Source organism: Solenopsis invicta, chromosome 4 (genome assembly GCF_016802725.1).
Source record: "Solenopsis invicta isolate M01_SB chromosome 4, UNIL_Sinv_3.0, whole genome shotgun sequence".
Classification (NCBI taxonomy): Eukaryota; Metazoa; Arthropoda; class Insecta; order Hymenoptera; family Formicidae; genus Solenopsis; species Solenopsis invicta.
This window is the reverse complement of record NC_052667.1, coordinates 26,435,762-26,462,711: the sequence shown is the minus strand read 5'-3', so window position 1 is coordinate 26,462,711 and position 26,950 is coordinate 26,435,762. Positions and strand designations below refer to the sequence as shown.

General features: G+C 34.2%; 1 protein-coding gene across 46 annotated transcripts in view; it reads right to left on the bottom strand.

Moving 5' to 3' along the window:
• LOC105196315 (longitudinals lacking protein, isoforms A/B/D/L) overlaps positions 1 to 26,950 on the bottom strand; it is a 291,818-nt gene that overhangs the window by 227,451 nt on the left and 37,417 nt on the right. For 2 of the 46 annotated variants that reach the window (XM_011162169.2, XM_039447887.1), the window contains exon 7: positions 8,997 to 9,359. The exons of 33 other annotated variants lie outside the window; for them this stretch is intronic. In XM_011162169.2, the coding sequence (XP_011160471.1) occupies positions 9,013 to 9,359 (347 nt within the window). In that variant the 3' untranslated portion in view covers positions 8,997 to 9,012. Of the gene's footprint in view, positions 1 to 293; positions 513 to 872; positions 1,098 to 1,506; positions 2,378 to 4,037; positions 5,351 to 6,545; positions 7,771 to 8,996; positions 9,360 to 15,961; positions 16,398 to 16,894; positions 18,127 to 21,363; positions 22,533 to 23,198; positions 23,976 to 25,428; positions 26,178 to 26,950 lie in introns of those variants that run through there. 11 more of the 46 variants (XM_011162167.3, XM_039447885.1, XM_039447882.1 and 8 more) reach the window with 10 other exon arrangements.

The following is a 26,950-nucleotide window of genomic DNA, read 5'->3' as shown; positions in this document are numbered from 1 at the left end:
AATCAGATAATTCACGCAGTGTAAAAAGAAGAAAGAGCAACGTGATCTTTAGGAAATACTTAAAAATTGTATTTTATAAGAACCATTTCGACATCGCTGCATAAACGACTCAAATAAATAATATAATTTTCGTCGATAAATAAAGTTACAAAAAGTTAAAAATCATGTTTATTAAAGAAAAGACGTTTTTTTTTAAATATGATTTTTTACAACTCTAGTGTTATGGATGGGAAGACTTAAAAAAACCGCGGAATATTAGTCTTGTGTATGTACGTTCTCCACGTAGACCTTACCAGGATGCTTCATGCGTACGTGGGCACGCACGGTTGATGGATGTTTGTTCTGGTAGGTACAGTAGGAACATTTGTATAGACGACCGCATACGGCTCGCTGATGATATGAAAGATTTTTCTCCAAGTTGAACACGCTGCTGCATTTGCCACATGGAAATTGTTTCTTGCTTCCTTTGCGCCTCTTACCATTTCGTTTGTGTATCAAGATCGATTTGGAATCTGCAAAAAAAAAAATGCAAAACATCTTCGTTATCTATAAAACCCATAAGAATCTTCGCTAAATCTCTGTATTATCTTTATATCCGTATCAATTATCAAGAAAAAAAAGAAGATAGGGCGAGAGGAAAAAGGACATAAGGACAAACATTCATTAAACTAGTATTGCCATTACAGTGATCAAATGTGACTTATATAGAAATTAATTGCTAGTCTTTTTGCAAATTAATTTTTTTTGCTCCAGCTAAAAATTTCGCCAAAAATAATGACTATGCCAGTTTAAAAAGTTACATCCAAAATAGCTCTACATTCATGAATTTTTTTTCTTCAAACGTATTAGAGATATCAAAGCGATGTCTGTACCGTTGATTTTGTTCATATAGACCATGTTGCTAGGATGTTCACGGTGTACATGGTAAAACACGTTTGGTTGATGTTCCACCTTGTAGAGACAACTGTATCTCTGACCGCACTCGATCTGCTGGTGATACTGAAGTTGGTTTATCGAGTTGAATACGTTGCTGCAATTGCCACATTGAAACGCTAATGTGTCTAGAGAGCTCGTGTTAGTCGACACAAACTCGTAAACTGCAAAAAAAAGCACAGCATGTTTTCGTCATCAATAAAACCCGTAACCATCATCGCTAAATCTCTATTTTGACTTTATATTCATGTTAATTGCCAAAAAAAGACAGGGAGAGGGATATGAGAACAATCTTCTCAAATATTCATCAGTGATCAACAAAGCAAACGTTATTTTATCACGATGGCCAATGCAACTAAACTTCCTGATAAACGCTCACACGAGAAATCATGTTGAGTATACACAGAGAGGGAGAGAAAGGAGAGTAACGCAACACTTGTGTTCCAAAAGTGTCTTTGTACGCCTAATATTGATTTCTTCAACATTCAGTGGAAGGTTAAAGGGATCTTTTTTTTATATCGGAACAACGGACAACGGACCCTTCATTGCGATGAAACAATAATTGAACAAGAATTTTCAGTCTCAATAGATGAAGATAATGAAATAATAACTTTATTTTTAAATAAAGAAGATACATTAAATTAACAACGTCTGCATATCACATAAAGATATGTCTCCAACCTCATTTTTATTTTCACTGTCGCTCGATTCAGACCTGTCACTTTCATCATTTTTCTTCAACAATATCAACAAAAAAATTACAATTTTGGAATTTCTTTGTGTTGACGTTTTGCATGGCGCGAATTTTTACATTAGCGCGCAGTCTGTTCCGAATAACTAAAGCACTTCAATCATATTGATAAAACGAAACGATTTCGAAGCGCTACGCAACAGCGATGCAATCATGCGTTTCATGCGCAATTCGGATGGTCTCTCGTCAGATGAGGAATCGTGCGATCAGTAGCCAATGTCACTCATATCGCTACTACGCCAACACAACGTAGATTTCCCGCAAGAAGGAAGAATACGTCATTAGAAGAGCAATCTTCTGAGAATTATCGAGTAGCTTGATGAGCGACGTCTTTCATTCCAAAGAAAGTCCATGATGAACATTGGATTCACGTAACGGGCGTCGATTCGCCACGTTGCTGCCAGCTGAGAATGTCGACGACGTAGACCTCGCGACCGGGATGCTTCCTGCGTACATGGGCCCGTACGTTCGACGTGTGCTTCGTACGGAAGGAACAGTATGGGCAGTTGAATCGTGGCGACTGGCCGCACGCGAACTTGAGATGATGCTGGAGATTGTAGCGCCAATTGAAGGATCCGCCGCATCTCGGGCAATAATACACCTGTCTGATAGTCTGCCGGGAATGCTGGCCCTTAAGAACAGATCGGTTCGAGCCATATCTGCGTCGCGCGTTCCTTGGAGAGTACTTTCCTTCTGAAAAATGCAGACGTCCTATTGATTAGCCGCGTCAATCGCCAATTAACAGGTAAAACGCGAAATTACGATGAATCACTATAGAAGAATAATTCGACGCGGACACAAAGCCATGAGAATTTACTAATAGACAGTGATACGAAATATCGACGAGTTGTCGATGCTTAATGATAACAAACAACTTAAAATGTTGCCTAAAAGATAATAATTTAATATTGAGCATTAATTCAAGGAGTTAGGATACCTTGATCAACCTGAAAAACAAACATTCTTTTTGGTTTGGATTGCGAAAAAAATATAAATGCTGTCAACTTGTAAATTGACACTTTTTTAGTATATATTTAAGGTTTATGTAAAATTTTATTAAAAAATATTAATGTTCAAAGGAGATACAACAATCCGCGTAAAACACGGACTTTGTAGGCGCCGGAAAACGGTGTACATGATTTCGCCATTTTGATTGGTCTAAAACAAAACAAAAAAAAAATGAATTTGTTTCGTAAATTATAGTGTATTCCCTATCGTACAACGAAACATTTTTCCGTGTTTTGGAAAATTAGCAAAAATAAAAGTTTTTAGTTTTTTATCTCATTTTTTTATACTCCAAATATCATATTTGAGATATAAAAAAATGTTATCAACAAAAGCCTTCATTGCACGATAACTATTACTTGTGTGATTAAAATTTCAAGCCACTTTGTCAATTACTGCCTGAGATATCGTGTACACCGTCTTAAAAAACATGATTTTGAGAAAAACGTAAAGTTTAAAGTTTGACATCATGCAGTTTTTTTTTTAATCTTACAGCTAATCAGCCATATCTGCTTAGTAGAACGGATCTTTCTCTTTAAGTTCAGCATCCTCCAAAGTTGCTCTGCTGTTCCAATTCGTTCGATTCAGCCTTCTTTTGATGTCGCAAATGTCGAAAGTCGTAGCTGCTCGTATACCGCAGTCGCATTAATCTACTTGGGAGTTCTGGTAATTTCCGCTAACTCTTTTATCAAGTAACGTACGATCCATTTTCACTAGATGTAACAATTTCAAATTCTAAAGCACTTTGCGAGACATATGCAAAACATACTGTAATACAGAAAGCAACCGACTACAGATATTTCACATACCTTCAAATGTTTTGACGTAAAATTAATTAACGATAGCACTATCGAAAATACTTAAGAAAGGGGAAAAACTAATCTATTATATCTATTGTGCTCAAAAAGAGCGACAACAGAATTGTATAGTTTTCGGATGTCTACCTACGCGCAAGTACGCGACTTCACTCTAAATGCTATAAATTGGAAAATACTTCAAACAACGATTTGAAGTTTTTTGCACATTAATTTTATGACTTCAAACTATATTTTAAAGCCATCAATTTCGATTTTTTTTTTTTAATTTTAAAGTATCCTAACCCCTTAACTATAAATTACTAATTTTACAAATATATAATCGCCTACATTTTATTGGAGTACAATAAATAATAAAAAGTACAAAAAGATGATATAAAATAACGCAGTAGATTATAAATGATTACATACAACGTTGAAATACCAGATCGGTATCGAATCATTTACAAATTCCCTTGTATACAAATATAATAAGATATTAATGTACATGAATGAGATATTATTATACATAAATAAATATATAAATGTGCTTGTATATAAAACGATCGATTGGCACAAGAATATTGGTTTTTTTTTTCATAAAAATATTAAAAAACATGAAATGTAGAAGTCTCTTCGCAATTTTGTTACATGGAAGACAATGAAGAGTGAGTCTTATTATTTCGACTATTTACATATATGGTATAAATCAATGTATAGATTGAAATATTATATCTCATATAAAATATATAATAATTAACATATAAAAAATTAAATAATGCGACTATACATTTCAAAAATATATAATACATACATTCGACTAGAGAAAAAATTGCTGCTTCTGCATGAATTCTTCGCTTAAAATTACAAAAATGAATTATCTTTTTCCAAAAAAATTATTATGCTTCCGTCTCTATGAATTTCATCTTTATATTTATTTCATGTAATTTATTATTTCTTTAACAAAACTACTCTGGTAGAAATAAATGCAATTTCTTTAGACGTCCATCCAATTATTGTCTTGTATTACTGTATTTTTATTGGTTGTAACAATACTACAGACTTTTCAGTTTGCTTATTATTCAACTAAACAATCCATTTATTGTCTTTTTTTGTTCAATAAAGTTAAAAGCGTCAAGTTTTTTGTATGCAGTAACAGGTAAAGCATCTTGATATTTATTAGTTTCATTCCTCAATTACTAGACAGAAGTAATAAAAGTGTTTAAAAAAATAAACATAAAATTTCTACCAGGGTAAATTTTAAAAATTTCCAGATAAGTCTATATTTTTAATTTTAGATAGATTTCCCAAAAAATTCTAAAAAAAAAAACTATATAACTAAAAATTTTTGGTTTCATCAATTATCGCTTTATGTACAATATAGGAAATATATAATCGTACTAGTATTTTGTATTATAACACAAATCAGAAAATAAAATCGAGTTCCTTCAGAACTGTGCACGAAAAAATAAAAATAGGATCTTTCCTCGTCAAAAATATTTACAAAAAGTTTCACGAAGCTCGAATTAAACAGTCTTGATTTTATATTACGAGCTGACTTTACATACATCGATGGCATATACTTCATTGCCGGGATGTTTCCTACGCACGTGAGCACGGACATTCGACACGTGCTTCGTGCGATAAACGCAGTAAGGACAATTGAATCGCGGCGACTGGCCGCACTCAAATTTCGAATGATAATAAAGATTGTTCTTGTGACTGAAGACACTTGGACACCTAGGACAGGGAAACTTCGGCTTCTCGACGAGGAAATTGCCGTCGATGACGGCTGGGTGGTACATCGGTTGTCCCTTTGTCACGACCGACACGAATTCATGCCCGTAAATCACTGCCAGATTACAGTCTGAAACAGAAGCAAGAGGAACGTCATATCAGAACTCGTCGCCGATTTGCAAAAATCTCGTTGAGATTTGGTAATCTGCGCTGGACTTTGCGAAATCACTGAGGCGCCGAGGCCGAGCTTGACATCGGAAAGTTTTCAGCGCTCAGTTTCGCGTAAAAGAATTAAGAAACCACTTCAACTCCGTAGAGCCACTTTCTCCCTAAGTGTATTATCAATACAAATAATAAATAATCATCATTACATCGCTAAAAAATTTTGGAAGCTACACGCTTTCCAATCTCATTTGTTCACACGTAAGTCGTGAAGACAAAAATGTATATATGTAAAATTAAGAGGTGATGCAAAATTTCGGATAGGAAGGAACACAGATGTTAAAATTTAATAATAACATTTTATTTGGTATCTACAGAACACGTATAGTCTACGCAAGTAAACTGTAGTCTGTGTAGAGTAAAAATAAACTTAAAACTCCTTTCTGCAAAATTCACAATTGTTTCTGATTTAAGGGATTTAAAGGAAATATGTTTTAATTTAACAATACTGAACTATAATTTAATTCGTAACGATTTACATAAAATTTACGTACATAAATCTCAACGAGATTTGAGCTACGCGTGTAATTAAAAGATAATCTACTCTAAGTCCAAGAGTTACATTACTGCAATTTGCACAGGTCGGCAAAATTTCGATCAATATGGCACATATCGACATGCGCTTCGTACGGAAGGGACAGTTGAATTGCGACAACTGATCGTACGCAAACTTAAAATGAAGCTGGAGATTGTAGCACCAATTAAAGAATCCGTCGCATATCAAGCAGTAACACATCTGCCTACAAGTCTGCCGTAGATGCTGGATTTTACAGATCGATTCACGCACATCTGCATCACGCGGTTCTTAGAGAGTACTTACCTTCTAAAAAATGCAAATATCCTATTGGTTAACCGTGTTAATCGCTAGTTAATGTTTAAAACACGAAAAAAAGACAAATTATTACAGAATAATTCGGTGCATACGCGAAGACATAAAAATATACTAAGTACAGTGGTACAAGAGTAACAATGAGCCAATACTTGACAATAATCACTAAAAATGTTGCCTAAATGCTAATTTGATAATTTGATATTGAACATTCATTTAACTAATTACAGAACGTTGATTTAATAAAGTAAAATCAATATAAATACTAATTTTATGAGCGCAGAATCGTCTGTATTTATTGTATTACACTAAATAACAAAATGAAAGGATGATACAAAATAACGAAATGAATTACACATGATCTGTATATAACGTTGAAAAACCATGTATCGAATTATTTGGAATTTTTTAATATATTAATATAATAAGATATAAATGTGTATATAGATATATTGTATATAAACACATATATATAATGTTTATAACGGCTGATTGAGAATATTGGTTTCTTTTCATCAATATGAACCTGATAAGACACAAAATTCTCTTTGCAATTTTTTATATGGAAGACAACGAAGAGGAAGTTTTATTATGTCTATCATTTATATTTAAAACGTGATATATTAATAAAATATAATATCAAACAAATGCATATCTCAAAAATATATACATATATTCGACTAGAATTGTTAATTTTGCAAGGATTCTCAAAATTAACAAAAACGGAATCCTTTCCTAATAAAAAAGAATTACGAAGTATTTCCAATTCTCAATATCTTCGCTTCTCAATATAATTCATACCTATAATATTTCATGATCAATGATCTAATATTTCTTTAAAAACATAAGTATCAAAAAATTTTTAAACCAAAAACAAGTCTATACTTTTAACAAGACTATACTTTTAACAACTTTAAACAAGAAAAACTCTTAAAATTCAAGTACAAAGAAAAAAATTCTATATAAAAATTCTATAAAAATGATTTGGTATCAACAATTACTATTTCAAGTGCAATATAGCAAATGTCGTGCAATTATTTGAATATTTTGTATTATAACACGGAAAACAAAATCGCGTTTCTTCAGAACTGTGCACGACAAAATGAAAAGAGGATTTTTTCCTCAAAAAGATTTTAAAAAAAGTTTTACGAAGCTCACGTTAACAGCCTTAATCTTACATTACGAGCCTGCTTTACACACGTCGATGGCATATACTCTATTGCCAGGATGTTTCCTACGCACGTGAGCACGCACATTCGACACGTGTTTCGTGCGATAAGCACAATAAGGACAATTGAATCGCGGCGACTGGCCACATTCAAATTTCAAATGGTAGCAAAGGCTGGTCTTGTGACTGAAGACACTCGGACACATAGGACAGGGGAACTTCGGCCTCACGACGAGGAAATTGCCGTCGATGTCGGCTCGGTGATACGTCGATTGTTTCTTTGTCACAACAGACACGAAATCATGCCTGTAGATCACTGGTGGAATATGGTCTGAAACAGAAGCAACAAGAACATCAGAAATCGTGCTCGTCGTTACGAAGACCTCACAATCCTTGTATGATTGTAAATCGATAATCTGCGCTGGATTCTGCGTAATCGCCGAGGCGTCGGGACCGAGCTTGAGATCAGAAAGTTTTCAGCGCTCAGTTTCGTAAGAAAGACTTTAGGAATCATTTCAATTCCACAGAGCAACTATTTTCCTAAATGTATTATTGATACAAATAATATTAAACAATGATTGCATCGTTAAAAACTCTTATTTACATTATTTACATTATTCAAAAAAAAATTATTTTATTCTAGAAGCTGCACACATCCGACGCTTTCTAATCTCATTTGTTCATACGTAGATTACGGAGGTAAACATAATATATATATACAAAATTAATACAGGAATTTTTTGGAAAGGAATACAGATGTTAAAATTTAATAATATTTTATTTGGTTCATATAAAACGAGCATAATGTATGCGATTGCTTAAAAAAACGAAGTTTTATTTTTAAAAAATTTATTCAACGAACTAGGTCCTAACAAACGTACACTAAAGGGTAAATAATTTATATGTGTACTTGTACATTTAAAATTTACTACGCGGAATGATAATTTCTCGCACAGGGAATTATCGTAAAAGTAAAATTTTCTTCAACTAGTTCCCATGGTTAATAACAGTAACCGTCGTGTAAAAACGATTGATAATGATTTGCTATAATTCTTAACAATAGAGGCAGTCCTTTTTGCAAATTAATATCCGCATGTAAATCATCAGAACCGGTAAAATGCACTTATTTGATACTGATCCTCCGTTGTACATTATCCTTAAATAGCAATAACTTCAAGTTATGTTTATGTTCATCGAGAGAGACGGGACATGTACATTCACAATTATCTTTCATCTTTACAATTTAATTCTAAGATTAAGTAAATGAAATCAAATATGCGAAGTAAGGACAGTCGATGTGAACGGACGCTCAGGATGATCTACATCCCTGTAAAAGAAACAGATATATCCGTGTTCACGATTATAATCTGCCCTTGCGCATTCTAGGAAACACTTACGATATTCTTTGTGTAATCACGAATACAATATTACAATAAAATTAATAAAATGTTTCAGATCTCAACCAATATCTTCCTAATTGCAGCGCTTCGAGAAAAGGATCTTCGCACGATGATCAGCGTCGTATTTCATAGTGCCATCCGGCGTCTTTGGTTTTTGAGACTGTGCCGATCTTTCAGATAGATGCCTGGTTGTAAGGATGACGTTGTTGTAACTTGCACAGGTCGATCGTGTACACGGCCCGACCAGGATGGCACGTCCGCACATGTCGACGAGCATTCGAGATATGCCGGGCACAGTAGACGCAATACGGGCAATTAAATCGCGGCGACTGACCACACTCGAATTTTAAATGGTAGTAAAGATTGTGCTTGTACCTAAAGACACTCGGACACTTAGGACAGAGGAACGTTGGCTTCTCGACGGGGAAATTGTGGTCGATGACGACTGGGCAATACGTAGGTTGTTCCTTTGTTGTGACAGACGCAAATTCATGTCCATAGGTCATTGGTAGAATATGGTCTGGAACAGAAGCAAGAGGAATGTTACATGAAAAATTGTCGCCAATTTATAGAAATCTCGTTGTAACTCGGTAATTTGCGCTGGACTTTGCGGAATCGCCGAATTTGAGATTGGAAAGTTTTCAACACCCAGTTTCGCGTAAAAGATTTCAGAAATCACTTGAATTTCATAGATCCACTCTTACCCTAAATGTATTATTAATACAAATAATATCAATAAAAAAAATTATTTTATTTTGGAAACTGCTTACACTCGACGCTTTCCACAAACTCACTTGTTCACACATAAATGAGTAAAATACCAGTAGATAATATGGAATACGTTTTTAAATTAATTTTAAATTAATACATTAGTATATTACTCTAATATAGACATATATCAAAACTTTTAGTATATATAACTTCTGTGAGTTTTCTCAGAATTCTTAACGTATTAGCAATAATTCAATTAACAAAAGTTTCTCTAAAATTTTAAGTCCAACTTCAGTACTAACAGAGAAGTAAAAAGTGTGAGTATGAAAATTTAGAATAAATAATCAATAAATGAAACACAAACTTGTCTATTTATACGAATTGGTCAAACACAATTAAAAACAATTAAAAACATATTTTTACTATGCAATGCTTATAGAAAATAAGTGTTGCACATGAAAAATATATTTAAAATATGAAAAATTTTACGGGACAATATTTTATTTTTTTAAATTAAAAAATAGAATACATAAATATTATATTTCATATTATCTGCACGTTTTGATTTGACAAATAAAATCTTCTATGTCCGTAAAGTAGTTAACAATAGTTATTAAACAATATAACAATCATATAACAATATAACATTCACACAACATTACTGCAAACGTGTATAAAATAAAAACGTTAAAAAACTTACTACTTTGAGCTTGTTGGTCAGCATTGTTTAAGACAATGCTATAAAATCTTCAGAATTAACAAAAATAAATATGTACTTTTATATCGTAGAAATTGTACAGGATTCATTGTTTGTTACGGCAACAACTGTAACAATTCCCGGCAATTATCAAAATGCAGCTTTATATATATATATATATATATATATAAAAAAGTCCCTATTTCATATTATCTGTTTTTACATCTATGCAAGATTAAAAGATAATACAGAAGATTTTTCTTCTTTATGAACAAAATTTTTTTGGAAGATTTTAGGAAGGACTGCAGATGTTAAAATTTAATGACATTTTATTTGGTATATACAGAACACATATATAGTCTATGCAAGTAGACTGTAATCTGTAGAATAAAAACAAAATTTAATTGAACAAAACAGTTGTGGTCTTTACAAGCGTACAATAAAGTAAATAAATCTCTATAAAATATGCCATAATATAATTATAAAATATTAAAAAAAAAAAAAATATACCTTAGTTTAATAATACTGAATTATCACAAATAATTTGGTTCATAAACTTACATAAAGTTCGAGATTAAATATAAATCTCAGCAAGATTTAAACTACGCTTGTAATTAAAGGTTTTATGCAAGCTTTGTGAATTTAATTGTCGTATTACTGTCATATTCTGTCACTAAATTCACTAATATCACTATTTTATAATCTTACTGTTTTTATAAGGCTACATGTGTATAGAAATAAAAGCAATGACAAATATTTCAGACATATAATAAACAAATTGTTAAATCACTTTCAATAAAAGACAAATTATTTTCCACATAAAAAAAAACAATAAAAACAGCACAAACAATAAAACATCAATAGTGCATTTAAAATTAATATTTACATTAAAAAATACTATGCAAAATATTATTTTCTTGCATGAAGAATCGTCGCATAAAAAGATAAAATTTTCTCACACAATTAAAAGTTTTCTTCAACTAGTTTCACAGCTAATAACAGTAACCGTTTTGTAGAAACATTTGGTAACGATTTGCTATATTTCTTAGCAACAAAGATATTTACACTTCTTTTTACAAATTTATCGTTAATTGATGTCCATATGTAAATCACTGCAATTACCTATAGGTAAATCGCGCAAAACACTATTTGGCACTAATCCTCCATTATACACCGTTCTTAAATAGCGACAGTCACAAGTCATGCCATGTTCAAGATACAGAGATATGCACAGTCACAACTATCTTCCATCTTCGCAGTTCAAATCTTCGGAGTCGACTAAGCGGAATGAAGAAACGCGAAGTGAGAACCGTCGGTACGGACAGACGCTCAGGTTGTCCCATCCTGAAAAAAATAGATATATCCGTATTGATACGGTATAATCGACCCTCGCGCGTTTACGGTATTCTTCGTGTAACTGCGAACAATACCGCACCAAGAACAAAATTAGTAAGCTCTTCGAAATCTCTACCGTTCTTCCCAGTTGTGGCGCTTCGACGAGAGGAGGATCTTCGCATGATGTCCGGTGTCCTGTTTCGCAGTGTCATTCAGCGTCTTTGATCTTCGCGAATCGTCGTTCTTTGTGGCAAAAGATGATGCCAGTCTTCCGAGTAGACGCCTGGCCTCAAGGATCATGTTGCTGCAACTTGCACAGGTCGACCGTGTACACGTTCCGACCAGGATGGCATTTCCGCACGTGTCGACGCGCGTTTGAAATATGCCGAGCGCAGTAGACACAATAGGGGCAATTGAATCGTGGCTCCTGGCCACACTCATATTTCTGATGGTAGGTGAGACCGCCCTTACGGCTGAAAACGCTGCTGCAATTCACGCAAGGAAACTTCTTGCACGCCAGCCTTGTGTCTGCGTCGTTCATCCGCATCGCTGTCGTTGCTGTCGTCATCGTCGACGACGGATACGATTGGAGAACATAGCTCTGCGTAACAGGCGGTATCGCGGCGAACATACAGTAATTCAGGCCTGAAACACAAAAAAGACGCCCCGCTTGCGTCAGAGCTCCTCGTATCGCGACACGAAATGTCCGACACAGAGAAACGATAACGGGGTAGGAAGATGGGATCGGTGATTGGTTCGTGCGTGTGAAACTTCCTTTAGTTGCAATTAGTTATAACGGTGATAAGCGAGGGTGCTGTCCTCATGCGTAGAGAAATTGATCAATGATCGGACGTAGGGGATATTCCTTCGTTAGAGAAATAATGAGAGCAAGCGATAATCGAAATAGACATGGACTTACTTCACTGTGACTTTATCCCGGAAAACGACAGATAGAATAATGTAAGTGACAAAAAAAATACGGAGCTGACGGAGGTTTTGAACTCGGAACCGCTCGTTCCGTAAACTAGCGCTGAACCACGGCGCTAACACTGTAACTATTCCGCTCGCTTAACAACACCTAATGGCCTTAAGGACCTTAATCTCTAACAATAAATATATATATATATATATATATATATATATATATATAATATATATATAACTGCGTCCATATAAAACTTAAGAGAAATATAAAAATTAAAGGAACTTTCGACGAATTCACAATGTAAACTCAACGTAAAATGTTCTGTGTCAGATTTAGCTTTCTCTTAGCTATGTACATTAAGAATCTTGTAATTCGGCGGAGAGATTCTCGATATCTTCGGTGGCGATGTTAGAGCGGAACGTGGACCACGTCAACCTTGTAGCCGAAGTGCCTTCTGCGTACATGAGCGCGTATGTTGGACGATTTCTTCGAGGTGTAATCGCAGTAGGGACAGCGAAATCGTGGCAGCTGCCCGCATTCGTACTTTATGTGCGAAGAGAGGTTGTTCTTCCGGCTAAAGATGCTCTGGCAATTTGGACAGGGGTACCTGCCCTGAATCTGAATCTTCGAGCTAGATGGCATCTTGAAACCGCCCAGGTGTACCAGATGTACATCTGCAAGAAAACGTTCGGAACTTGTCAGAGTTCGCAAGGCGAGTCTGTCGGCAACAGAAAGAGACATCGAGAGAATAAGAAAAATCACAGCCATCGATTATGAAATATTCCGGTAACATAAATCACGCCAACCGGTTCGATATCCAAGTTGAATGGATCTTCCTGTGGTGACACAATAAAATTCACATACACGTAAATGCAATTCACAATCTATTTTTCCTGTACATAATTATCAAAATTATACGGAGTACAAAGAGAAACGATACATGCTGATCGATAACTTAAACAAAAGTTACGATTTCGTAATTATAGCGTCCAACTTCAATCCAAGTTGATGCAAACTTCAAATTGTTCGAGGAACATATTGTTGCTCGATCATTCGGGATTAAACGCCGCAAGCGGCGTTTAGGTCAATCACGTAAACCTCCCAGCCGGAATGGAGACCACGAATGTGCGCGCGAATGTTCGAGGTTTTCTTCGAGCAGTAATGGCAGTATGGACACTTGAACCTCGGCAATTGGCCACACTCGTACTTGAGATGCTTTTGCAAATTATTCTTCCGATTGAAGACGCTGTTGCATTTCGGGCAGGGAAACCTGCCGATTTCCTCGTGCCGAATTCGTACGTGCCGTTGCGCGGACAATCCGGACTTGCCTCGGACTGGCCGGTTGAAGGAAAAGATATTGTCTGCAAGCAGAAGAGAGAAATGCAAAACGAGACGAACAGTCGCGACGTGTTCTTGGTCACCCGACGAGTAAGAGAGACATGCTAAAGGAAGATTAAACATATTGATTAAACGTATTAGATAAATTACGTTTCTACTGTAAGAGTGAAAAAGGAGCATACTGGAAACATCCGTACATGATGCTTCACGATTGTTGGAATTGCTGTCTCAATAAAGTCAGCCGCGCATTGTCTTGCATCATTCGACAGTACAACTACGGGGTTTAATAAAGAGCGCTGAGACGGTACCCGAAAGAAACGCGGACGTTTCACTTCTCCTTCAGATCGATTGACCAGACTACCTCGCCGCGATGTCTACGGCGCACGTGTTTGTAAAGATTCGATATCAGTTTCGATCGGTGATTACAGTAAGGACACTGGAATCTCGGTAACTGGCCACATTCGTAGTTCTGATGCTCTCGTAGACCCTTCCGTCTCAAAAATACGCTCGTACAGTTCGGACAGGAAAACGTCTGAATGTTCTCGCTTGCCCTCTTGGTACACCTGAAAACTAAAAGCACAAGCCTCTGTTAGAGGATATTACGTGTGTGTTACTACCCGATATCGAAGAAGAGGTGCTTGATTTTCAAACTTTGACAAAGGTCGAAAGTACACATTTATGATCGAGATGATGATATAATAACTGGTGAGAAAACCCAAGTGCCTAAAATTGACAGTGCAATCCTTTCACTGCAAGAAATTTCAGTGCTAAATGTACACCGATACGTGGACAGCCACAACCTTGCTTGCCAGTAATCTTATTGCCAGTTCCTTAGAAAATGTATAAAACACTAAATTATTTTAATAAATATTTCAGCAATGAAGAAAACATTCTGATTAATCGCTATTTTTTTATTCAATTTGTAATATAAATATGAAACATAAAACACGAAACGCAAACAATATTTTGATGCTAAGCAGTAGAAATGTAAGTGTCGAGTGCTTATAGACGTCTACAATTTATAATGAACGACGTTAGTTGCACCTATAATGTCAATAGTGTAGGATGATTGAATTCAGGCGTCCATAAGCATTAATAGAAATAAAAAAAAAAATCAATTAAACTCGCAACAAAATGCGTTGTAATGATCAACAAACCTAAATAAAAGTTATGAAGAATTTTAAAGATATAAGAGATGATTGACTCGAGGAATAACAATTTCGAGTCATTTGGAGAATCCTCATCTAATTTCGCTTCGTGAAAGAATGAGATAGAGACTGATTAATGAATGAAAAAGACTCGTGATTTTTTGACTGATTCAGATCAGTACTGATGAACGTTAAAGCTTGTTCGAGGTTTTATGGAACTCGGAACAAGAGATCACATTTATCATTGCAACGCTTGACGAACGATAGGTATGTCATATCGGATGTAGGACAAATGTTGAATGTCTTGGACGCAAACGACGCAATTCTTGTGCTTCCGCCGTATGTGCTCATGCACATTAGACGTCTTCTTCGAGACGAAATCGCAGTAAGGACACTTGAACCGAGGCGGCTGGCCGCACTCGTATTTCTGATGCCTCGTCAGGCTGCCCTTCGTGCTATACACGCTCGTACAATTCGTGCAGGAAAATCGTATGCTTCTGTTAGATTTCCAAGAGTCGTCTTTCGTCAATCCGAAGAACGTACAGAAACCTGAAAATGAAAGTCGGTGTCAGAAGAATTCGCGTGCGATGTTAAAATTCTCTTTACCTCATTATCATCGTCGGCTGTCCAATATTTAACAATAGCTGTTAGATTAAAATAAATATCACAATTATAAGAATAGAAAACAGAACGTGTCACGACAACCATGAAAACTCGTTGTATAACTTACTATTTACTTTCATAAATTAATCAGATTAAACTTTATTATCGTTGCATTCCTTGCGACAATTATTATCACTGATTTCATCTTCTCTTCAAATTTAAAAATCTTCAATTTTAATCATTCAATAAACAGTATTTAATAAACAATAATAAAATAAACAATAATAAAAAAATGTTTTTCTTTTTACATGTAAAGCTTCAGAAAGTGCAAACGCATTAATAGCATTATATTTGAATTTCATGTATTTGTTTTATAGAGAGGTACAATTTATTTACATGCGCAAATATTAAATTGCATATTCGTTAATAATTACAACGGCATTAGATATCGTCCCGTGTATGTTTCGTCTTGCATATATAACATTTATTACACAGTTACATTTATTAATCGGCAAATGTCCTGAACATAGACTGCGTAACCCTCGTGCTTTCGACGAATGTGCTTTTGTATATTCGATGATTTCTTCGAAATCAAATCGCAATAAGGGCACTTGAATCGAGGCGGTTGGCCGCATTCGTATCTCAAATGCGTGAGAAGGCTCTTCTTCTGTCCAAATGTGCTTGGACAGTTAGTGCAGGGATACCTCGTGCTACTTCCCACGTTGCCCCAGTCCCGATAACGATGCCTGATGTTCTGCCTATGTTTTATCCCTAATACTGAAGGCGAGGATATTTTCATCCCTGAAAAGCATCATGTATCAATTAATACTGCGCATTTCACTCAACGCGTAAAATATATTACTTTAAAAATATACAAAAAGGAAATATTAAAAAAGATTACTGGGAAAAAATGTATGCATCTTGCAAGAAAAAATTGTTTTCAACCTTTTAATTTACAGCCACTAAGTTTTAATTCCGTTAGGAAAAAAGCATGTCACTAGAGTTATTAGAAAGTTAAATTCACAGGAATCAAAAAAACAAAGGACATCGGAAAAATTCTCGGGTTTCACATTGTGGGTTTCGTGCATATGTAAAAAGGAAATTTTATTCCAAACATTTTGATAACAAATTTTAAGAAAGTATATAAACAAATTTTTTTGTACACAAATAGCGAAATAATTATCCGCGATTAGAGCTCTTAACACAATTATTACTGCAGTCGTAGAATTTTTATTAATTTAATAAAACATTAATCTAAGTATTATAAATTATTAATAACTATGAATGATTGCCTGTAATATGTTAAATGTTAACACTTTCGTGGACCACAAGAGACCAGCTTTTATTCATAGTGTGTTCCCTTTTTTCTTACGTTTATAATTTTCAATATGTTTTGTGAACTATTTAACCAAATATTATTCTAAAAGAATTCATCTATGAAAAAGTTAAAGCAATCGTGAAAAACTTTACACTTATTATGATGCTATGTATATATTACAATCTATTTTCTTAAATAATTTTTACCAATGAAAATGAGTTACTGGTTAAACGAATTAACGGCATCAAGAAACAAATTGTATTCAAATCATATTTAAAAAAGCACTGATTTGTATCCATCATTAAAATGTACCTAACGCACCACTCTTCTCTTTGATGAAAAACAATCTTAAACAGTAAAGTTTATCCCTTAAAGTACTACTGTTATTCGGGGCATGCTTCCTATAAAGTATAATTATGTTAAATTAACAAAGTCAACTGAAATTGCTAGGCTCACAAAGTTAACAAATCAAACATTTAACGTTTAACTAATCACAGTAATCATTAATATCATAAATTATCCGTACGACTTTTCGATGAGATAAAAAAAACGACAAAGTAATTCGTGATCTTGCAACATATCTTCCTATATGGGCAGTTTGCATTGCTATTTCCCAGGTATACACTCATTATAAAAAGCATATTGCTTCAAGTTTGTGCGACAGTTCCATTAACCGCGCGAAGTATTTTCTGTAAAAAAAAACTCTGCGCTCGGTTTCTTCATCATTGGCGTTCTTCATCATCCTACGTCTTCAGCAGCGTACTCTCGATAGCTGCTTATACAGATCGATGATTTGCAACTTCTTGTCTTTGTGCATCCGTCGCACGTGCACGTACATGTTCGACGAGAACTTGGCTTTCTTCGTGCAGTATGGACATTGGTATCGCGGTTCCTTGCCGCATTGGAACTGGCAGTGCGTCTTCATGTCGGAAAGTCTGGTGTAGCCGCTGTTGCATCTGGGACAATGGAACTTCTTCCTCACGATCGTGCTCGGCACGACCACACTGTCCGGCCAGCGAGTCGTAGGGATCGGCGCTACGGCGGTTTCCTGACGATGGGTCGAGTCGACGTAAAGATACGTGTTCTCCTCCGTATCTTCCATTGTGTTCAGGTTGTCTCTTCGGGGCTGATAAGGCTCCGCGGTCACACCGCCGGCGGACATTACCTGGGGATGTACGTAAGACGACGGGTGCATCTGTCCGTAAAGCGAATCTAGAAAAAGAATCGAAAATTTCGGGCTGCGGTTAGTGGCTAACGGAGATCACCGGATACACGACATCGGATAGAGAGAAACATTTTCCATGCTCTTCGCTCATCTACATAATCGAATCTTGCGGGAATCGAGGCTCACGGGTATCACACTCACACAGAAATATGAATTACTCTACGAAATAAAATAAAAATAGGAATCACTCCTAACATATTTCTGGAGTCAATTAGTAAACATCTGGGACTATTGAAAATGGTACATCGGGCATCCTAATTTGTTTACAATATAATTTATAATTTATTTATAACATTCAATTTAACAAATATACATTAATAATATCAATATTTCCTATAATAAACGTACTATAATAATTAATTTGTTTTACTTTCACCCCCCATTATTTTGTGTACGTATATGTACAAGCATCTACCTTCAAAAAGTTTTTTTGAAAGGTAGTTCACAAAATTCCAGATATTAAAAATGAAAAATCAAACAATATGAAATAATAAAAATATCACAATATCTGTACATTGGTTATTAGAAATGTCATCTTTCTATATCGAAATGATCCGGCGGAGAATATCGTCTCATTGAAGCGTCGAAGATTGTTTGCTCAGATCTATTATGTATATCGGTTGATCACTGTGCATGGTGCGCACGTGCGCATACATATTTGACGAAACCTTTGACCGTTTGCGACAATAGGGACACTCGAATTTCGGTTCCTGACCGCACTGGAGCCGCATGTGCTTCTTCATGTCGCCATGGTATTTATAACTGTTGCCGCACTTGGGACATAGATATCGCCGAAGCCCATCGTTTCGTTGCTGCTGTTGCTTTGTCGCGTTCTCGGGATACCAATCGGGTCCCAAGGTGTTGGAATCCCCAAAGCCGGCGTCGTAACTCTGTAATGATGGAGCCTGAAGACCGAGATGCTGTTCCAATGACATTGCGATGGAATAATCGGGATTCTGCTTCTCCTGATACGGAACAACGCCTGGAAAAAAAAACGATCCCCCACGAGGATAAACCTCGATGAGCTAAACCTTGGATATTATATTATATATATGGACAATTACATCACTTTTCTTTCAACGCATGTTTATAAGTGTGATGGTTGCTCGTTGTATTTCTTCAGTACAATGAGGAAACAAAATATGTTTTGTGCTAAGTGTCACAAAAATGTGTATCTTTTCAATCCAAAGTTATACATATATACATAAGTCATTACATATATAATATGTATATAACTTTTGTTGTTTTAAATATAAATAACAATCATTTCATACATTAAACAAAAATCATGATATCAATTTTAATTAATAGCAAATTTAGTTGCACATGAATTGTAATTTTAATAATAATCATTTCACACTAAATAAACATATAAAGAAATAAGAATTAAAAATATTATTCTGATAAAAATTGAATAATTTACACATATTATTTATTAGATAAACATAAAAAGAATTAGGAAGAAAAAAGATGAGCAAAAGAAACACACGAGTCAAAAAATTACTAAAAATAACAAACTTCTCGAACCCTGTTAATGCTATTAACCTTTAAAACTTGTTAAGTAGCATGTAATAAAGAAAACAATTATATTTTTGGCTTATATAATTCATCTCATAAACCCACTAAAAATCTCTTAACAAAACGAGATATTATTAACGTATAACTAAATAATGATCAGATGATTTGTTCTTTATCATTCTTTATTGCAACTTATCGCATAGCAATTCATAGTACATTATTAAATCAAATAAATTTTTAAAAGAAGATTCCTGATCAATGCTAATGACACGTGCAATGTTATTAAACAATTTTGAACAGTTAATCACTGAATTTTCTAAACTATCCATTTATGTTTTCTTGCTTTTCTTATATTATTATTAGTATACGTTAAAATTTTAGGTAGAGTGTCAAATGTGTTCAGATTATCATATGTAAGTTATCATTGTGCAATGATATACACATTGTATACGGAAAATAATAATGTAAGCTTCCATGTAGCAGAAAATGTCACGTGCTATAACAAGAAAAATTCTTTTTCGACGGCGACACTGATTTTATAGCACTTACATTTGAAAAGATCGAGCAACTAGATTCATCGAATAAGTCAATTAAATGCAAAATATCTAAAAATTTAGTTAAAAACGATGTGAAAATAATTATATTGAGTTATCAAAATAAGTATAAACATTAAATTAGCTGCTAAAATAGAACTTAAAATGATTGCTGAAAGCTTTTTGCAACATTGTCATAATGCTTGACCGTACTATATAATTATTTTGCTGGCTCAATATAATTAATTTCTGATCTGTATTGAAGTAAATTTTTGAAATTTTCAGAAATTAACCGAAATTGCATAAATAGTAATCATAATATTTTATCTATTCTTTTATCAGACTAAAGACATTTTACAATAAAATCAATAATTATAAATTACTATAAAACTAAAAAAAATTCCGTATTAAAAATAATGATATAAATTTCTATTTAAATATATATTAATGTCCCTTTATGTCCCTTAATATTGTCCCTATAATAGCATACCCTTTACGTTAACATCTATATATTCCTTTTCTGGGAAAGAGAAATACACACTGAGAAAATGATTTAAAAAAGTATTAAATACGAAATGTAATCGTCCATTTATCTGAAATTTAAAGGACAACAAATCAAAAAGTTTTATTAACATGCATGAAAAACAAAGTCGTATAAAAAATAATAAGTAAAATATGCATAATGTTTATTAGTTTTATGCAAATAACACATAAGAAAAAATATAAAATAAAAATTGAAATTAAAAATAATGATACATATACGTGTAAAACCAAAAATACAATAATTTAAGACACTAAATTGCAATCCAGTGATCGGCGATTAATTTTTCGTCATTTCCTTTTATATAATATTTTCCATTCTGTAAAAAATATGTTACCTAAGGCAACAATTACGCGCATGATTTAACTAAAATTTATTAATCTGTATAATCATGGAAGACTTGAATACACTCGCGAAAAAAACTCATCTTTCTTATTAGGAAAAAAATAAATAAAAATTGCATTACATATTTAAAGCAGATTGGAGAAATTAATATAAAATATGCGCAAAATAATTTTCTTCTAGATAATAAAACAAATTTAATGTAATTTATAAATCAAAATATTTTCCACAAATAATAATAGAAATTATTAACGCAAACATGAAAAATAACACAACTTTCTTTCAATTGATTATTAAATATGCTGCTTATTATGAAACATCTTGATTGTACGAACAAAATAATTAAGTTGAAAATCGTTTCGTTTAATTTAATTTGACAATTCCGGATCGCTGGTTTCGTCTTCAAGCAATTGATGCAGTGAATTTATTTCTTCTTTAATTGACACCTTGTTCTTCCATCGCTTGCTCACACAATAGTTCTCCTTATGACGTTTCGTAATAGAACTTCCTTTCATGGTCTTGCCACAATCCGGACACGTTATTGTTTTTTGACACTCATGTGTCTGATGGTATTTCAGAAATTTTGATTGCGAAAAATTGCGACCGCATGTTATGCATCTGAACTTGCCAGCTTCCTTGTTAGTCCTGGAGTTTGGATTCTTTAAGCACGTACATGAGAGGTGTTGAGAAAGTAAGTGGCGTTTATCAAAACTGTTACCACAAAATGGACACTTGTATTTCGCTTTTATTTTCGCATCCTCCGAATTAGTCCAAGGCAAAGAGCTATCATCATCGTCATCATCATTTGGAGAATTGATTCCAGAATGATTAAAACGTTGTCCGTTAATGCCCACTGAAGAATTTCGTCCAGTACTTGTTGTAGGCTTATCAAGAATAACATCTCTCGTTTCAGATTTGAAACGGTTCACTTTTATCTTCGGAGGTACCGTTTTCGGTGATTTTTCGATGATCTGACTATCGCTGTCCTCGGTGGACTGACTATCGCTTAGACAAATAATTCTGTCAGGTTTAGAACGTTCTTGACTAACGTTCGCTGAAGAATGTTGCGCAGTACTTGTTGTAGGCTTATCAAGAACAATTCTTGTTTCAAAGTTGATCACTTTTATTTTCGGTGATTTTGTTTTCGATGATTTTTTGATGATCTGACTATCACTGTCCTCGGTAGACTGACTATCGCTTAGACAAATAATTCTGTCAGGTTTAGAACGTTCTTGACTAACGTCCGCTGAAGAATGTTGCGCAGTACTTGTTGTAGGAGTATTATTGGCAAAGAAATTTATTACGTTTATTTTAGATCTGTTCTCTTTTTTCGTATTTTTCTTTAGTGTTTCTTCTTCATCATCTTCCACTATAATTTCTTTTTTAATTATTTTCTTCGCTCTTTCTAGAGTTTTTTCCTGCGATGACTCTTTCTCTGTAACACGATGACAACCGAGTGCTTTAAAAAAGAAATAACAGTAATTTAGAAAAAGTCATCAGTATTTAACGTATCACCGATAGGCTAGCAAAATTTTTCTTTATCATAGAAAATTATCATAACCAATCGGCGATATAATAAGCAAAAAAGAATAGAATAAAGAAATAAAAACAAAAATTGCATGCAAGCCCATTGTAGCCATGAAAAATATATCGGGAAAATATCAGATCAACGGTGGTTTTCGAAAAGCGTAAATCGTCACTAGAAATATTTTATTATAAATTCGTAAAATAGTACGCTTTAATATTATCATCACATGTCATTTAAACATTCGACGTAAAACATCTAAATGCAAATAAATGAACAAAAAGATGAAAATAGCTTCAAAATTTTCCATAACCATCGAGAGAAAATGACGTCAGTCATCGGCGTCCATTCGCCTAAATCTTTGATGTCGCTGTAGTTGATTTCGAACAAATTAATCTGAAAACAGAGAAACATAGATCAGCAAAAATCAGATCTAAAGATAAAAAGAATTATTGAACGAATGAGATGTCGACAAACAGGACGGTCTCCCTCAAGTGCTAAACAGAAATGCAATGCTATTGATTGTGAGATAAACTGTTTTCCTACGAAAATCCAGATGTCCGTATTTAAATCGGGATCAAAAAAAAAAGGAATGACACGTTTTTTGCTTTAGAAATATTCGATATTATAATTTATATACATATTCATTGTAACATATCACAATAATTCTTTGATTTGGTATGCGGTTGCACTATAAACGATACGCGCCATACGGCAACGTACACTGCACTTCGATAAAAATATCTCAACGAAAATCTATCTTGAGAAACGTTAAGGTCTCGCGATATCTTCAAGATATTGACGCAAGATTTTGAGAAAGTTCTCTAAGAACAACAGAGCATTCCAGAATTCTCATTCCACTCTTACTGCCGTTCGTTTCGCAAATTTGTAAGTTCCTTCAATTGGTCTATTTATCGACGAAAACCGTGTGTGTCACCCTCTTAAATAATGAAGAAAGAGATCACGCGACTTGTTTCGGAAACGTCTTCCGGCCAAAGTCGTACACAGCTCGGCGCACACGTCACGCGCATTAGCAAAGCTGGAAGTTGCACGGGGCTCTTTGGCGATGCCTTCGTAGGCTGCTGCTGTGCAGGAACGTCTTGCCACAGATGTTGCACTTTTGCGTGCGGCCGCACTCGTGCCGTACGTGGAAGATGAGGTGCGACTGCTTGGAGTAGCAGGCGCCACATTGCGTGCAGGAGAACGGCCTGATCTTTTGTGACTGATGACAGGTGGATCTGGGATTCCAGTAGCAGGAACTCTTCTGGTGGCTCCTCAGATGACCGGACTGCGTAAAGCCCTTGCCGCAGTACTTGCAACTATACTTTCGCTTGGTGCCTTCGCTGCGCGTCGAATTATTCGCGCCTAGCTCCAATTCTGCAACACGATTACCTTTCCGTCAGCCGATTGCGTTCGTATCTTAAAGCGAGCATACACAAAATTAACAAAGCGGTTTCTCTCTGAGGTAGTACGTTTATTTGCGGCTCGTGGGTTACAAAAATAAGTGTTCAATTTAATTAAAAATCATTTGCGGTCAGAAATCTCGAGTAACAAATCAATAATCAGCATTTGTTCCATCGGGGTACTCCAATAATGAACAAAACTCGTTATTATTAACAATTTAAGAATTATCAAAATATCAAAAATTCACAAAATAAGAAATGTTTAAGTGTAATTATTTTTGCGATATTTAAAAATTGATATATCGACTGCAAATGATTAAGAGTAACCTAACGAATAGCTGTAAAATGTATCTCATGCGTATAAATAAATAAAAGGCTGAACTGTAACATCAAAGTAAACTGGAAAAATATGCTGCGTGTTTCCAACTCCCCTACGATGTTTATGCAACGAGAAAAAGAGAAACGCGATGCCACTTACTCCCACATTGTTAAAATGTCTTGGTTTATGTGCACAGCGTATTAGTGATCATTGTTACGTTTCAAAATGCAAAAATATTTAGTGACATCGTTTTAACTTATTCATGTTCGTACATAAAAAGAGTGGTAACGCAATTTAAAAAAATATATTTAATTTTCAAAAATAATATAAATCGCATAGTGTTAAGGTGAATCAATGAACAGTCGGGTATTTTTTCAATTTATTTTACATGACAAAGAAGAAATATCTCTCGGTCGAGAAGAATTTTATCTTACGATAAAAATGTAGAAATAAACTCGGTAATAAAAATTACGTTATATATATCAAACAAGTAATAAATAAACAACGTTTAATATTAAACGAGACAATAGTAAAAAAATTAGCGAGTAGTAAACGCACCGATTTATCTTAAGCACTTATGTCCAACGCAATAACCCAAGTAGCTTTATACGGATTTTACATTCAACACCTCGATTTATAGTTGCTACTTCGGTGTAACGCACAATAGCTTCTTGTGCCTACACAAGTTGCTCGATTGCAGAAATGTCTTGCCGCAATCGTGACACATGTGCCACGTGAGAAAACTCTGCTTCGAATAAGAGGTATCGTGCAAGAAGGGTTTCGATTTCTGCGCGTGGTAGCACACGGAACTCGAATTCCAGTAGCAACTCTTCTTCAGATGGGCGTAAAGAAAGCGCTTAAGGGTGTTGAAGCTCTTGCTACAGTGCTCGCAAGTATACGTTCGGAATTGTGCGAAATTTTATAACACAATAATCACGGTTCGTTGTTAGTATCGGTGTTCCCGTTAAACTCATTCACGACACTCGTTAAAACTTCAAAAAGTCATGGAAAATTCGATGCTTAACCGTGCTCATAAATATTGTAGCTCGATAAAGGGCAAACTAAAATGGTCTCGCAAATCTGGTCAAATTTTCGATAGTCTAATTTAGATAATTTACTTTTATTTATAAGTAACAATTCAATAATGACCACAACGAGCAACAGAGCGAGGATGGTAGCGCTTGTCCATATTAATTTAAATAATTATAATTTAAGTTTTCTTATTTCATACAAAAATTACATCTAACTTATGATACATCACTTTTGTTTATTTTTGTAAATTTTCCTGATATGTAATACTTAAAAAAGATAAAATAGATGTTAAAGTAAACGCATAAATCGCTTTTATGAAATAGCAAAATATAATTTCATGTTACAAATAAAATTATATTTTACTATTTGATAAAATTTTATATACTATACATATGTGATATAAAAGAAAATGATTGAAATATTTAACCTGTAAAATTATTTCATGCCACAATTAACTTTATATAAGTAATAATAAACTTAAAAGAAATTTGATTAACACCTCGATTTATGATTTGTACTTCAATATACTGCACGAATGCCTCTTATGCTTGTACAAACTGGCCGATTGCAAAAATGTCTTACCGCAATCGTTACATTTTCGAATTCTACCACAATCGTAACGCATGTGCTGGTACAAGGAATCTTGCTTCGAATAAGAGGCACCGCATACGCACGAGAAGGGTTTCAACTTCTGCATGTGATAACATTGGGAACTCGGGTTCCAATAACAGCTCTTCCTCAGATGGACGTAAAGAAAGCGCATAAGAGTAAAGCTCTTGCTGCAGTACTGGCAGGTATACGTTCGGATGATGGACGTGCGAAATTCTATAACACAACAATCACGGTTTGCCATTAGTGTCGATGTTCCAATTGGGCTCGCTCAAGCGACATTCGTCAAAACCTCAAAAAGTCACGGAAAATTCAATGCTTAACCGTGCTTGCAAGTAGATCGACAAAGGGCAAACTAAAATAGTCTCGCAAATTTGATCAAATTTTCGATAATATAAATTAAATAATTGGGTTTTATTTATACCTAACGATTCGAAAGTGATCGCAAGTAACAGAATAAAGCAGCGCTTAAATCCATATTAATTTCAACAATAATTATATTTTAGTAATTTGAAATAAAAAAAATACATCTAAATTAATACATCATTTTATTTATTTTTGTGAATTTTTCACAAAAATAAATAATACACAACTGGTATAACACATGAAAAAAATAAAAAATAAGATATTGAGGTAGATACATAAATCGCTCTTATCAAATTACAAAATATAATTTCACAAAACTTTTGCAGTGTGAGCATTGTATATCACATTATATATCACATTTTATATATGTAATAAACTTAAAAGAAACTTTGGTCAAAAAATAAATGATTAAAAGAATTAAGAAATAAACATTTAAATTGTAAAGTTTAAATTACCTAAAGTAATTTTATTAATAACCTAAATACCTAAAGCTAAAATAGCTAAAAACCTAAAATAATATTACTAAAAGTAAAGTACAAATTAAATTTAAATAAAATTATAGAAATTGTAAAGTTTCATTTACGACTTTCTCTCAACTGTTTAATACGCATTTCTCTCCAATT